This window comes from Argopecten irradians, chromosome 8, assembly GCF_041381155.1.
Source record: "Argopecten irradians isolate NY chromosome 8, Ai_NY, whole genome shotgun sequence".
NCBI lineage: Eukaryota > Metazoa > Mollusca > Bivalvia > Pectinida > Pectinidae > Argopecten > Argopecten irradians.
In genome coordinates this window covers 37556378-37572623 of record NC_091141.1, presented here as the reverse complement: position 1 = coordinate 37572623, position 16246 = coordinate 37556378, and the positions used below count along the sequence as shown (strand labels likewise).

At 36.6% G+C, this 16246-nt stretch overlaps 1 protein-coding gene across 1 annotated transcript; it reads right to left on the bottom strand.

The window, feature by feature from the left end:
* Window positions 1-1772: 1772 nt before the first annotated feature.
* Window positions 1773-16005, bottom strand: LOC138330269 (uncharacterized). Its single transcript, XM_069277754.1, has 8 exons — window positions 15847-16005; window positions 13989-14102; window positions 12638-12919; window positions 11903-12124; window positions 11199-11480; window positions 8769-8966; window positions 8045-8260; window positions 1773-3187 (listed from the first exon to the last, which is right to left on the bottom strand). Coding segments are annotated over exons 2-8 (1365 nt in total). The 5' UTR covers window positions 13990-14102; window positions 15847-16005; the 3' UTR covers window positions 1773-3023.
* Between the last annotated feature and the right edge of the window lie 241 nt (window positions 16006-16246).

The window sequence follows — 16246 nt, the reverse complement described above, 5'->3', positions numbered from 1 at the left end:
GGACAAACCAATCAACTTGGATAGTTCATGCCACTATACAAATCATTAATAAGGCCTCACATGGAAAATGCAGTGAATGTATGGAATCCAATGAACCTCACTGACACAAAAATGATTGAAAAAGTACAACGTAGAGCAACAAAATTAGTGAACATCTACCTTATACAGAACGTCTCAAAAATTAGAAATCCCATCTCTACAATATAGGAGATTAAGAGCAGACATGATCCAAACATTCCGGATACTGAAGGGATTTGATAAACTAGAGGATTTCTTCGAAATTGAAACTAACAGAAGAACTAGAGGACACAAACTTAAAATTAGGAAACCCCAAACAAGACTTAACTTAAGAGCAAACTCCTCTAACATCAGAGTGATTCATGATTGGAATAACCTATCGGAGGATGTGGTGGACAGTGTAACCATCAACCAAGGAATCACCTATCGGAGGATGTGGTGGACAGTGTAACCATCAACCAAGGAATCACCTATCGGAGGATGTGGTGGACAGCGTAACCATCAACCAAGGAATAACCTATCAGAGGATGTGGTGGACGGTGTAACCATCAACCAAGGAATAACCTATCAGAGGATGTGGTGGACAGTGTAACCATCACCAAGAAATAACCTATCAGAGGATGTGGTGGACAGTGTAACCATCAACCAAGGAATAACCTATCGGATGATGTGGTGGACAGTGTAACCATCAACCAAGGAATAACTTATCGGAGGATGTGGTGGACAGTGTAACCATCAACCAAGGAATAACCTATCAGAGGATGTGGTGGACAGTGTAACCATCAACCAAGGAATAACCTATCAGAGGATGTGGTGGACAGTGTAACCATCAACCAAGGAATAACTTATCAGAGGATGTGGTGGACAGTGTTACCATCAACCAAGGAATAACTTATCAAAGGATGTGGTGGACAGTGTAACCATCAACCAAGGAATAACCTATCAGAGGATGTGGTGGACAGTGTTACCATCAACCAAGGAATAACTTATCAAAGGATGTGGTGGACAGTGTAACCATCAACCAAGAAATAACCTATCAGAGGATGTGGTGGACAGTGTAACCATCAACCAAGGAATAACTTATCAAAGGATGTGGTGGACAGTGTAACCATCAACCAAGGAATAACCTATCAGAGGATGTGGTGGACAGTGTAACCATCAACCAAGAAATAACCTATCAGAGGATGTGGTGGACAGTGTAACCATCAACCAAGGAATAACCTATCAGAGGATGTGGTGGACAGTGTAACCATCAACCAAGGAATAACTTATCAAAGGATGTGGTGGACAGTGTAACCATCAACCAAGGAATTACCTATCGGAGGATGTGGTGGACAGTGTAACCATCAATCAATTTAAAAGTAGACTAAATAAATACTGGAAGAACCTGGATATGAAATTTCAACCGACCTGTATATAAAGATAACCTTGCCAGCAGATGAATTACTGTTAAATTCTGTGAGATTGTGGAACTTTGTAAAAAGACCGTAGTCAATTTTTAATTAAGAATGTGAGCCACTATACATATGGTATGAAATTAGGACCAAGGAACTGTAAATAGACAGGCGGGGATTTGTGTAAATAGATAGAGGAACCCGTCAAACCACAACCAAACATATAAGGATTAAGAAAAAGTAACATTAAGGAAAAGGCGCAACTAAGCATCAATGATTACGAACTATTCAAGGTGGTCAAGAGACGAAATCGTCTAACTAACAGACCGAAGCCAGGTAAAGGTATATACAAACACACCATCATGGTAATAATCTTTCAAGTGATACGTAAACATACCACACTTATTTTTATTCAAAATATTTCATTGTCAATAAACATTCTAATTGCACTCAAAATCACAGAAATAGTACATCTGTAGTCATTTACATATTAAGCATTAAGTTGTGCCAGAATGATTTTGCAATTATTTTATTAACTTTGTATAGTGTTGTAATAAGAATTTTTATTGGCTGTAAATTTACTTAATCAGCCCATACAGGAAAATGACGTCGCCGTTTGTAACGTCGTTTTTGATTGGCTAATACTATGACCTAACAATTTCATACAACATATACATGAGTATGTAATCTATTGGAGATTGTATTTCAATGGAGAAGGATTAACATAGCGATATGAGATATAACACAAAAATCTGAATGTTTTGCGTTACATGTGTATATCTCCATATTGTAAACAAATCCTTTAAAAATGCAATAATAAAGAATGTTAGTAATTTTTCTTTGCCGCATTTGCATTTCATATCCATATACATGTACAGGCGACATTTAAGCATCGGAATGTCGCTTCGCGTTTTTAAACGGAAAAGCAACAAATATAGTATGCGATTCAAATCAAAGTTCGTTGTTGGAGTATTGGTTGTCAAGAAAACACAAACCAGCGTTAAATGACGCAATGATCATAATCTGCCAAATGATTAGTTGACAGCTGATATGTACCATTTCAGTATACTGTAAAGTAGTTAATTTTCGAGTGCGATTAAAATTCGCATATTTTGCGAGCAAGTACAAATCGCCATCTAAATCGTAGCGACAAAAGTGTCAGTCATAGGTACAGTTATCCTCGAAACTCCAGAGGTTCCGATCACTAACGATCTCTACACCCCTGGACTATCAGTAAAACTGGTGGCAACAGAACATATAATATATTCCTTTATGGTATATCAAAATCAAAAGAGCCGCATAACGGTACACTGTGGTCGACTGTGTGGCTTTGAAGTTTGGCGTAGCTCTCTGTAGTCTTCAAAGGAAATTTTTGCTGGCCTGTGAATGGTTCAGATTTTTTCCTCTGAGCTGCCTTCAGTTCGTGAACTTGAATTGGTCATATGGCTATTTCCACGGATACATGAACGAAAAACGTTTGTAAATAAAAATTCAAAATATCTTTTTTTCTGAAATATCAATTAAATCTGTAATCACTTATTTTCACAAAGCTCACAAAACACGTGTTTAGATTTAATAACTTATATACAATGTACAACGCAGTCAGTTCTACTACTTAATACTGTCAGTTGGTACATCCGGGTCCTCATCAAAAGTCGGCCCTATCGACCAATCAATATCAATCTCCGGTAATTTATCAAGGAGATTCGTAGTTTCCACAAGGAGCGACTCATTCTCGAGTTTCCTGATGAGCTCCAGGACTCTGTTTCTTGTATCTGAAACAACATAATAGATAACGGAGACATCACATTGCATAGAGATACTACGATAGCGCCGCTTGGCACCATCACTTTGACTCATTCACCCTGAAATTTCATAATGAACATTTCTAGTCCTTGATTTTGGAGATTCTAGTGTCTTCAGGGGTGAATTAGTTAAGTGATGGTTCAATAGTTGTGTCGAATATGGTGTTTTTAAAGAATACCAATTATACAACAAGTATACACTGTATTTCAGCATATCATAATAATTCTGACTTGTAGGATATTTTTTCAGACATGAGAAATCGTTATAGTGGGGGAGGAGAAATAGGTTCCCATGTACCCCTCTGGCAGTTTTTTGAAACATGGTTTTTTAGGTCCGGTATGGTGTCTAGTTTCATTTTATGCTTGTTGCCATTGACAACTAATGTTTCATGGGGGTCATATGGCGGCCATCTTGGATTTCAGGTATTAAAAATGGCCAAAATGACACAATCGTATATATGCGCATAGATAGAGAAATAAACATATTTTTGATATGATTGCAACATGCTGACTAAGATTAAATCATAATAATGACGTTACGTCTTCTCATTTTTGTGAAATGACGGGAAAACAATGAAATTTTCAGCTTTTTTTCCCTAAAAAATCGATAAATGTCATAATTTTTATCACAAGTAAAAAAAATGATGGACAAATCACCTTGTAACAGTCATTTCGAATTGAACCAACCCTTGTGTAAACATATGTGTACTATAAAAAGATAGATCGTATCAATGAGGTCGGAAAAGGAGATGGACCCCCCCCCCCCCATAAAAATTATCAAAAAATGGCCAAAAGGACACATTCGTATATACGCGCATAGAGAGCGAACCAGACAACACACAGAGGCAAATAAACACATTTTTAAATATAATTGAAACATACTGAATACGATTAAATCATAATAATGACGTTATGTCTTCTCATTGTTGTGAAATGACGAGAAAACTAATTTTCAGCTTTTTTTCCCTAAAATATCGATAAATTAGATCACAAATAAAATAATTGATGGACAAAACACCTTGTACCAGTCATTTCGAATTGCACTTACCCTTGTGTAAACATATGTGTATTTTAAAAGGATTTTATGTTTTTAAGCAGAAGAATCGTGTACATCCCCCCTCCCAACACTACTCATAGAGAAAAAAATCTCATAATTATTATTACATAAATTACATATTTCCTGATCTATGATTCAGACAGTTCCAAACTACAATTACATTTTTAACAGCCAGGATTATGTAAGGATGTGCAAGGTTTATTAGTGGAGGAAAGGCGGAGTTCCCGGAGAAAAAACAACGCCAGCAGTCAATAGCTGGCAACTGCCCCTGTAAATTCGAACAAGCTACCCAGGTGGAGGGCTATTGGTACATTTGTTATATGTCGATCGAAACATCATACCAATCGGCCATCGCGGCCCCAATTACAACTAGAACGTGGTTAGCACCGTAATAATCCACTCTCTTTTAGTGAACAACTGGAAACATAGAATTTTTCATTAATTTTCGGCTCGTGCCAGAACGAAACGTACCACTATGTTCGAATTATTATCCTTGATATTTTTGTCCTGAAAACACGATGGTATAGCACAGCTTATTACCACAAAACTAAATCCTTTACGGTATCACGACTGTCACTTTGGTTTTCATCAAACTGCTGCAGGTTGGCGTAGGATTTCATCACTCTAGGAAAATAAATGTACACATCTATTTCGACGATTCCCCCATACTCCACCGAGTCTAGGAATCGTTGGAGCGATGACAGATAACAGGTTGGGGGGCTTACCTCGACGGCCATTGCCAGTCGGGGGAGTGGTCTGGGGATCAGGTCTCCGAGCACATCAACGTGCTGGAGATAAGGCTGCTCGGTTGTCTCTGCAGGCTTTTTGGAAGATTCTACATTCCAAGGTGGTTTGTGTGACTAAAGACAACTCTATAGTTGTCGCTTATCTGTAGAGAAAGGGTGGGGGACAAAGTCATTCGTGTTTTTTTCTTCTGTCAAGAAATGCGGTTGACTCTCTTAGTCAATTATCTTCCAGACAGGTTGAATGTTCTGGCGGATATTCTTTCCAGGCGCCGCAAGCCGGTTGTGACAGAAAGGCAGCTAAATCTCCCGATCGTCGGGGGCATTTGCTAGGTGTGGAATAGACCTCATATTGACCTTTTCACCACTAATTGTCTACTTTTGTCTCTCCGGTGCCAGACCAAATGACTTGGGCTGTGGACGCTCTATCTCTAGATTGGGAGTGAATACATGCTTATGTATTCCCTCCATTCAACCTGGTGGGCAGGGTTATAATTGAAGTTTCGGAAGCATCATTTTCCCCTCCTTCTGATAGCGCCCCTGTGACCGAGACAATCCTGGTTTCAGGAGCTCTTGTAGTTTCTGTTGGTAGATATTCCGCTGGTTTCCCCACTTAGAACCAATCTCCTGCGCCAGCCTTGGTCCCGGAAGATCCATTCAAGAGCGTGGAAGCTATCTCAGGAGGCCTCGCTCAGTCAAGTTTTTCTTAAGACGTGTCAGCTCGCATCGCCCGATCAATAAGTCTTCCTCACCTGTCGTCTAACAGTCATGGAAGGTTTTCTGTGATTGGTGTATCGACAGGAAGATTGATCAGGTCAAGGCCTCTGCCCAGTTGATTGCGGATTCCCTTCTCTATTTGTTTAGGGAACGCAAACTTGTCTCTAGTACTATTGCAGGCTATCGCATGGCTATTTCCAGTGCACCGTATTCTTATGGTAGACCAGTGTTAGGGTCTTCCAACTCTTTGTCTGCCTTGATTAGGTGGTTCAGTCTGGACAGGCCTAGGGTACGGCAATTAGCTCCACAGTGGAATCTAGCACTTGTGTTACTGAAAGGTGGTCCTAAGAGCCTTTGGTGTCGGTCTCCATTAAGGTTTTTACTTTTGACTTCCTGCTTGCTTTTGCCTTAGGCCGTAAGAGTAGTGATATCCATCTATTCACTTTTCGTGCTTTATTGGGCCAGATATAGCTCTGTTACCCCACTCACTGATCCTGCCTTTTTGGTAAAGATTCACAATCTCTATTAAGTCAAAGGAGAATGAAGGAGCGGCTTTGTCCGAGTCGGACGTTTAGGTTTTCCTTTCATAAAACAAGGGGGCGATGTACAATTCTTGCCCATTAAACATGGTCAGCAGGATTTCTCCTCTCAGTACATCTGCAGTCTAATTATCAATCTGGGGCGAAATGAAAGGAGATGGCCCATTAGGTTAGAGCCCTTGCGGCTTCTTTTGCTCTCCATAATGGGTCCTGGTTCCATGACATCATGTCTGCTGCCTTTTGGCGTGGTCAGAATACTTTCAATGACTTTTACCTACGGTCCCTGCCCTCTCAATCTAATTGACTGTTTTCCTAGGATCCCGTTGTGGCGGCCCAGTCTGTGACTGTTCCTCCTCAGCAGATGTTATATGTATTTGTAGTTTTTAACTTATACGAGCAGGCATCACAATGGTACACCTTTTTCATGGGGAGGTATATCCAAAATTGAAATTCGAAAAGAAATAAATTATTACGGTTATTGGGAAGTGCCTGAGTTATGGATAAAACATGTGATCTAGCCTTTGGATGTTTACTGGATCCGGGAATATATTTTTTTAACTTATTGCGGAGGGGGTTGGAGGTCATCTCGCTTCTTCTGCTAAAAAACATACATCTATCCTTTTATAATGCATATATGTTTAGACAAGAGTCAGTTCAATTCAGAATAACTGTTACAATGTGTGTTGACAGAATATTTGGAGTTTTAATTTATTGATTTTGTTTTTCATTTTTTTTTCTTCTGCATTTTCTTTTCGGTGCGGGGGGGGGTGTCCCTCTCTTTTCCCCAGCTCACTCATGCAATATATCAAGGTGTTTTGTCCATCAATTGTTTTACTTGTGATGTAAATTATGACATTTATCGATTTTTATGGGAAAAAAGCTGAAAATTTCATTGTTTTTCCGTCATTTCCCGTCATTTCACAAAATGAGAAGACGTTATTATTATGATTTAATCGTATTCATCATGTTGCAATCATATATAAAAAAAAATGTGTGGTTTTTTTGCCTCTGAATGTTGTCTGTTGTCTGGTGTTTATCTGCCTCTGAATGTTATCTATGCGCATATATGCGAATGTGTCATATTGGCCATTTTTGATACCTGAAATCCAAGATGGCCGCCATATGACCCCCATGGAACATTAGTTGTCAACGGCAACAAGCATAGAATGAAACTAGACATCATACCGGTCCTAAAAAACCATGTTTCGAAAAACTGCCAGAGGGGTACATGGGAACCTATTTCTCCTCCCCCACTATTATCTTAATATCATTAACATGTTATTTGAAGAATATTGGAAAAAAAGAAAACACAATTTGTGAAATTCTCTGTTGTGACATATATTTTTTTATATAATAAAAACAGTCATATCATTTCGGAATTTAAGTCAATATAATGGAATATATAGCGGATGACTCTTTTAAGTAAATAGTCAAAATTTGCAAACTATTGTCAAAAGACAACACCGCGTTATTAAACATGGATTATTGTTTATACCATAATCAGAATACCTTCTCAACTTGTTAAGAGGTATACATTTCTTTGTTATCGTCAGGTTTAAGCACTGACACATATTGCCCTCGTGAAAGAGTTTGACAGATCAGCATATAACATGCCTTGTGCTGACCAAGAATATTCTTCATAATAAAATCTTTTGAGTCTTCTAACAGTACAGGCATACAAAGATCGCTAAAATGGTCATTAGATATAAATATAGTTTTCTATGGATGACATACCGGTCGAACTGCTATTAATAATAATATATGTACGTACCAGTTTTTATATCTTTATCAACCAACACTCGAAGGAAATGTTGTTTGTTTTGCTGCAGATGTTCCTGTTCCTGGTCAGTAAATGTGTACCCCTCTGATAATGTCATCCGCTGTTCTGTCGTCAAGAGGACTGATATTTCGTTCAGAAGATCATGATGACTTGGTCCACTTTTGAGTCTGGCAAAAGAATCTGTAGGAAAAAGTAGTACATTCGTTTCTCGATATTAAAACAATCTTAAATCCAATCCTCATATTAAAATTTTAGTATTGATCTTTTAAACAAAGAAGATTTCTTCGTTTCGTTTCAAACATTTTCTGTTCGTATTATAAGCAGTAATTTAATTTTGCCATTTTCGATTCCTTCATTATATATCGTCGTTCTTTTCTGACGTATTGTAATTGTTTTTATCATGACGTCATTAACAATTTTCTGCCCCGCATGATCAAGAAATATTTCATTAAATAAATTTACAGGGACAACGTTACTGGATGACAGGCCTAAAATTTGTTACAATGTAAATATGTATACGATCGATATACTTTCATCTTCAAACTGAAGATATTCTATAAGCCAATTAATTACCAATATATGGCTTTATATATATGTCATATTGACCATTCTATTAATCAATATATCATAATTACCAGTAGTTGTCTATGTCCTTTCTATTAATCAATATATCGTAAATTACCAGTAGTAGTCTAAGTCCACTAGTCATACTGACCTCTTTTCGTAAGTGACTTCCTTCCCTCGGGAGTGTCCAAATCAACCGTAGATCGCTGAAGACTTGAAAGCTTCTTATCCTTTTTGAGCAATTCAACCTCGAGATCTTCCATTCTCATCTCGAGTTGTTTATTGCGTTCCAGCAGCTTTAGTATTTCATCTCTCTCGTTTAATTTTGTCGGCGTTGTATACTTTTTATCTAAATCTAAATAAAAATTAATCATGCATTGCTAAATAGGAATGGATTTGTAAAAAGTTATTTTTCTAATTTTCCAATTTTCCTTACACAAAAACAAAGTTTTTCGAGCTTCACAACGGCAGAAATTTTCTCTTGAACAAGACATTCCAGAGTGATCCTGGTTGGCGCCCACCAAATAAGTTTATCAGTGGAACCCACTTCATTTGCAATCAGTTAAATTGAAATACTGCTTAATTTGAAATTAGTTATAATGACATTTTACTCATATTCATTGCCTTTATACTTGGTTATATTGAAATCCGAAAAAACTGAAGATATTTTCCATTCCCCAAGGACTTCAGTATAACCGGATGCCACTGTATATTAGAAAATGGAAAGAGAAATATCTTCTTTTCTTTTTCCCTTTTCCTTTGCAGCATTGAATGCACTAGGAAACTAGGGAAACTTTAAATGAACACTGCTTAGCAAAAAAGCAGTTTAATCTTTAACTTTAATATGATTACTGTCATATGTTATGTTTGGATTTGTTAAAAAATGCATCACAGACGAAAGGCGATATGCATAATAAACTATTTGATCACAGTTATGGTTAAAATACGACAAGAGAAGTTCAACTTTTGAAATTAACAAAAACTGTTAAGTGTATGCCATGTCTTGTATGTATTGGTTTGGGAGACTGCGATATATTCGTGTTGTGCTTCTTTGTAATAGTGGGGCTCTGGCAACTTTTATAGTGCTATCACATTGAAGCAGTGTATGTCTCGTTCAGGGGACATAATCCAGAACCTTCCTATCAGGGCGAGCGCTCAAGTTTCAAGAAACGTAATCCAGAACCTCCCTATCAGGGCGAGCGCTCATGTTCCAAGAAACATAATCCAGAACCTTCCTATCAGGGCTAGCGCTCAAGTTCCGCCAAGGAACACAGCCTAGAACCTTCCTCACAGTGGCGAGCGCTCAAATTCCAAGGAACACAAAGTAAATAGGAATGGATTTGTAAAAAGTTATTTTTCTAATTTTCCAATTTTCCTTACACAAAAACAAAGTTTTTCGAGCTTCACAACGGCAGAAATTTTCTCTTGAACAAGACATTCCAGAGTGATCCTGGTTGGCGCCCACCAAATAAGTTTATCAGTGGAACCCACTTCATTTGCAATCAGTTAAATTGAAATACCGCTTCATTTGAAATTAGGTATAATCACAGTTTACTCATATTCATTGTCTTTATTCTTGGTTATATTGAAATCTGGATAAATTGAAGATTTTTCTATTCCCCAAGGACTTCAGTATAACCGGATGCCACTGTATATTAGAAAATGGAAAGAGAAATATCTTCTTTTCTTTTTCCCTTTTCCTTTGCAGCATTGAATGCACAAGGAAACTAGGGAAACTTTAAATGAACACTGCTTAGCAAAAAAGCAGTTTAATCTTTAACTTTAATATGAATACTGTCATATGTTGTGTTTGGATTTGTTAAAAAATGCATCACAGACGAAAGGCGATATGCATAATAAACTATTTGATCACAGTTATGGTTAAAATACGACAAGAGAAGTTCAACTTTTGAAATTAACAAAAACTGTTAAGTGTATGCCATGTCTTGTATGTATTGGTTTGGGAGACTGCGATATATTCGTGTTGTGCTTCTTTGTAATAGTGGGGCTCTGGCAACTTTTATAGTGCTATCACATTGAAGCAGTGTATGTCTCGTTCAGGGGACATAATCCAGAACCTTCCTATCAGGGCGAGCGCTCAAGTTTCAAGAAACATAATCCAGAACCTTCCTATCAGGGCTAGCGCTCAAGTTCCGCCAAGGAACACAGCCTAGAACCTTCCTCACAGTGGCGAGCGCTCAAATTCCAAGGAACACAAACTAGAACCTCCTTCACAGTGGCGAGTACTCAAGTTCCAAGGAACACAACCAGAACCTTCCTCACAGTGGCGAGTACTCAAGTTCCAAGGAACACAAACTAGAACCTCCCTCACAGTGGCGAGTACTCAAGTTCCAAGGAACACAACCAGAACCTTCCTCACAGTGGCGAGTACTCAAATTCTCCAAGACCAAAAGCAATATTAGGACGATTATAGTCAAGTAGGTAAAGGGAAGATTAGATTCAAAATTAAGTCGCCATCTAATAAAGTCGAATACTTGACCAACATATTTCTTCACGTATACTTATAAAATAAATGTTTTTTTTATGATATAGGTATATACATTTGTATTACAATACTTACCTGTAAAGCTGATTTTGAGGTCCCCAATAAAAGCACAATCTACGTCACACTGTTGAAGCAGCCCTTTCTCTTCTGACGTCAGATCCTTCAGGATTGTCAGTGCCGAGTCCGGAATGAGGAACGTTATGACGATGCTGTGAAAAGGTTTCACTCCATTTAGGGAGATTTCTTCTTCCGGTACGATCAGAAGCTTTGCCAGGAGACCCTGGAGCTGTTGAACTTGACAACGATCGATTGCTTCTCCAGAAATATGAAAGTTAGCAGACGAACGGCCTGGGTGATCTGGATAAGAAATCCTTTTGTGTATAATGGATATAAGAAATATGATGCTTTTTTGTCGTTCATATAGAGTAAATATATTCACAAAATGATTCACAGTTATTTTGAGGAATTTTGCCAACGCGAGCTTATCCGTGTACAGTCGAATCTTATTTGCGATAAAAGATTGATGATAGTATTACATTTACCTTCGTATCTTATGAAATTAACATAATAGCCAAATATTGTATTTCCACTTTTAATGCGAAACTTTTCGAAAATACTAGCCCGATATCAAATAACAAAACAGCTAGATATTGACCTAATTTTAATTTTAATTCGTCAACCTTTCGAAGAGATACCATCCTTGTCCTTCCTGACATTATCAATATTCATATTCGTCTGTAGTCAGGTCCATCATCGTATATAATTCGAGTTTTATTCACCTTCGTGTTCGTCCCGCGTGTAAAAGTGAAGAGGTTTGGTGTTGCACTTTCTTGCACACTGAACAAACATATCATACACATCCTTCCTCCCTAGATGCCATAGTATGGCCTGCAAGTAGAGTAGGTTGTTTCTATCCAGACGTCCGGACCGTTGCATATGGTCGAAAAATTGCAGAGGGTCTGTTATTTCTTCCTGAACACGACGGCCCAATCCACCCTCCCCTGGGAAAGGTAATAAGACAAGTAAAATAAAAGATTAATATGATAAATTAAAGTAATAAGAAAAATAGAATATAAGGTAATGGGATAAATATAATATTAAAAATATGGCATTAGATACAATCACTGTAATTAAAACGGGCAAAGCAACGGTTTCATTAAAATGGGGAAATTATCTATCTAACAAACAAACAAACAAACAAACAAACAAAAATCCTTCAACCTTTATTGTTGGTTATGTTTGGCTAATATCATACGTCACTCAGAATGCCACGCATTCCACTTCTATCCGACACTAAATATGATACTAACTATTAAATATTTGATAAATACAATTCAACAGCACAAAATTATGGTATTATATGAACAATACATAAACGAAAATAAATCATTTGCAGAAATTTCTAAATATTTTTGATAAGACTAAAAGTTGAGCCCCCTGCTTTTGGTTGGTTGGTTGGTTTATTTACGTCCTTTTATCAGCTAGGGTAATTAAGTTTGACTTCTTGAACTCACCAGAGTAATATCGTTTCATTCTGTTTAAGTCATTTGCAGTGAGATTCTGTGCGATTTTATCCAGCATCACGTTTAGTTCATAGTCTAGGGGAATATCGTGATCATCGTCTGCCTGTTTTAGAGCCTTGCTCGTATTTTTGGGATTCCGTCCTGAAGCCTCTGAAGTATCTTTAAGATCCAGGGATTTGTCTACGAATATGGTACCCCGCCCTGAAGCGCTACTGACACCTCTTGCATCCCGACTCTGTGGCTTCCGAGTTCCCTTGTTGAAAGGGGATGCCACTTTATGGAACAAAACAGTTGTAATCAGCGTTGAAAACATTATGTATTGTTGACTTCGATAATGCTCTATTCAATTGTCAAATTATATTTTTACAGTCAATACACTGCACGTCGGGTTTCGAGATCTCAAAACGACGTGGGTAAAGTACGTTTTACCGTCGATTCGTCCCGCTATCCGGTAATTGTGACGTCATTTTTTGACGTGAAGTTTATGACGCCATAATCACCGGATGGTGGGATTGATCGACGGTAAATTGTACTTTACCCACGTTGTTTTGGGAGGAGATCAAAACCCTCGTATTATAAGATTCAAACATTCACACATGACCTTTTTCATATTATAAACATAATATATTTTGTCACATAATCCGCCTGATATCCAGTGATTTCGCCCTTGAAATATTTTTGCATATGCCACCAGTGTTATATGACCTGGAGCGATTTTCATTTGCTGAAAATTCATTGTGACGTCAGACAGAAACAATAAAGTGACGTCAGGATTACGAGGACGGCGGGACAAAATGGCGTTCTCTGATCGATTTTCAAAATACATTTTGACGTTTAATTCTTTTGTATGTAGGTATTTGTAGATATGTGATAAAACGTATCTTAAATTTGTGTTGATTTCATATGAGATTTTATGAAACGAGTCTAAGAAGTTTTTATTGTTGTAAGATCCTATATAATATATTATATATAACAAAAACATGCTATAACATTATTTTTATAGTCAATGGGACTAATTCACGAACCACGTGATGCCTGTTTATGTAGGACTAGTATCATCTCCACTGGTGACGGATCCTAACTATTTATAATCTTCCCGCTGAAATAACGTTAGCGCGGGATATCATCTATTGACGCCATCCGTCACCAAAAGTAACAATAGTACCGCACAAACGTGATCGGGTATCACGTGGTACGTCAATTTTTATCATTTTTATAGTTAGACACATCATTCAGAGTTAGGAACCGAAGTTTATTCAAATTGTTTTTAAAAAGTCGATAAATCGAGTAATATTATAATCTTATTGCTTCAATAAACAACTGGAAAATACTGTATACTTACTTATTAAATATTTTCGGAATGGGTCCTCCAATCCTACGCATTAGCCCATTGTTTCAAAAGTGATTATTTCCTTTCTCAGTGGGCTAAATTTTCTCTAGCTTTAGATTCATATCTCTGCCATCAACAATATGGATTTATTAACATTAAATATCTACGATTGTACATTTAATCGATATGCACAGAAATAATTAACAATAAAAGTGATTTCACTATCGTTTTTACTATCTATGATTGTAAAGTTAATTGATATGTACCGAAAACGAGTAGATAAAAATAATAAGTTATAAAAGTAGTTACACTATCTTTTAAAAAATATAGTTGTTTATTTGAATTTTACGTCATATTGACAGCTATGGTCAGTGACTTTAAAATATCGATCAAAGAAAAATGAAGTTCGCTCCGTTAAGATAAAACTACTGCAAAATCAAATATACTTTTTATAAAAAATACAACATTGCTATTTTTAGAAAATCCTTAACAGAAGAAGTGAAAATTTTTTTTTATTTAGGTTAGTCATCAGTATAGCTTTATTTCCGTATATATTAAGTGGTACAGTAGTCAAATGACGAAGTTTGTATATAAAATTTCTCATTGATAACATTATATGTTAATCAAATGAAATACCTAATATTAATGGAATTACAAAGCACAGTGTAATACTATAATATTATTTTTACAACAGTTTATTTACAAAATCACTACTAAAGTTTGTGGTCTAGAATATGTACTACCTTGACACAAATATCGTTTACGAAAGGTTATTTACATAATAAATTCTTAAAGGGACAATTCAGTCTAAGAGAACATTAAAATTTGTACATATATCGGAAAAAACAGTTCTAATGGAAATTAAACCAGTCTGTGTTACTGAGATATGCCTGAAAAGCCCATGGTTGTGACATGTGTGTAGATGTTTAAACTCGCTCGCTGTCCGCCATTACATATTGTGATCGAACTTCTTGTATGTCGAACCCTGTCCCTTGCTCGTAAAGTATTGAACTTTTGTCTAGAACCTGCTTGTCTCAAATCGCGTCTGACAAGTAGTGTGTTTACCCTTATTAGGTGAATTGTCTTGCCTAAAATTCATATTTATCCACCTTTCAGTGGTTATGTAGTTCATTTGTTTAAACGTGCGTGACTTTGGCTCGGGTATGGGTAATACAGCGTCCTTATTGTACCTGCTTCATTGTATTGATCACACGATTTGATATTTCAACGATATTGAATTAAAAATACCTTAACAATGTCGTGGAATTTGTCAATGTTTTACGTTTATATGTTTAATAAGAAATGTAGAACATGTACATTTATGCTATATTTTTGCTTCTTGGTTATGTAAAAGATTTAGCCTGAGTGAATTGTCCTTTTAAGTTTAGACAAGCATACACACTACCTTGACATTAGTATTGGATATCTGTAAACGTAATATTTTTGTCATGGGTTGATAGTTTTCTATAGTGGATTTATCTAGTTATATACGGGTAAAGGCTATCTTTATATCTGTATATTAACATACTTCCTGGTTGTGTCAATAATAGTTTCTCCATTTTATCTGTCTGTCCCTATAGAAAATCATGCACATATTATATTGCCATGTAAAACAGTAATTAAAACGTCATATTCTACAATAAATATATACATGGATACGTGGAATGTCATTGGTCAATGACCGTAAAGATGACCGACTGTAGGTTCAAAATAAAATCCAATTAAATATATAATGTACAATTGAAACACATGTACAGTTGGTAACGAGTTATGACCTACTTTAGGTTCAAAATGAAATATAATCGCATTTAATAAAACACATGTACAATGATATGTAACGAAAACATAAATATTTGCTATATAGACTTACCTTATTCTTGCAATCACACCGTGAAGTCGATAGATAATTGGTAACTGCTATGTCAGTGCTAATGAGTAATAAATATTACTCCCAAGTTCCAACGGTGTGCATATGGTATCTGTCAATACATGTAGGTAAATTTACATATGAATATGCAGTGCATTGCGGTTGGCACATTACGTATGTATTCATGACTGTGTTATTGTAATGTAAGGGTAGTGGATAATCTTTCGTTGACACAGGTAGTCATTTTATTCCTTCGAATACACAGTGAATGTTATTACGTAAGAACTTGTAAGTGTACCGGGGTTTTATGTGTTATAAATAAATTGGGCAATCGAAGAGAGAATGATTAAAACTGGAAAAGAGTTGGAGTACATCGAGATTGTGTGAATAGGATCACCCAACA

What these genes read in the sequence shown, in the direction of transcription:
- LOC138330269 (XM_069277754.1), bottom strand. An exon ending in AATGAAACGATATTACTCTG is followed by an intron (nt 12,125 to 12,637) that starts GTGAGTTCAAGA and finishes TACCTTTCCCAG; the next exon opens with GGGAGGGTGGATTGGGCCGT. An exon ending in TGATAAAGATATAAAAACTG is followed by an intron (nt 3,188 to 8,044) that starts GTACGTACATAT and finishes ATGTTGTTTCAG; the next exon opens with ATACAAGAAACAGAGTCCTG.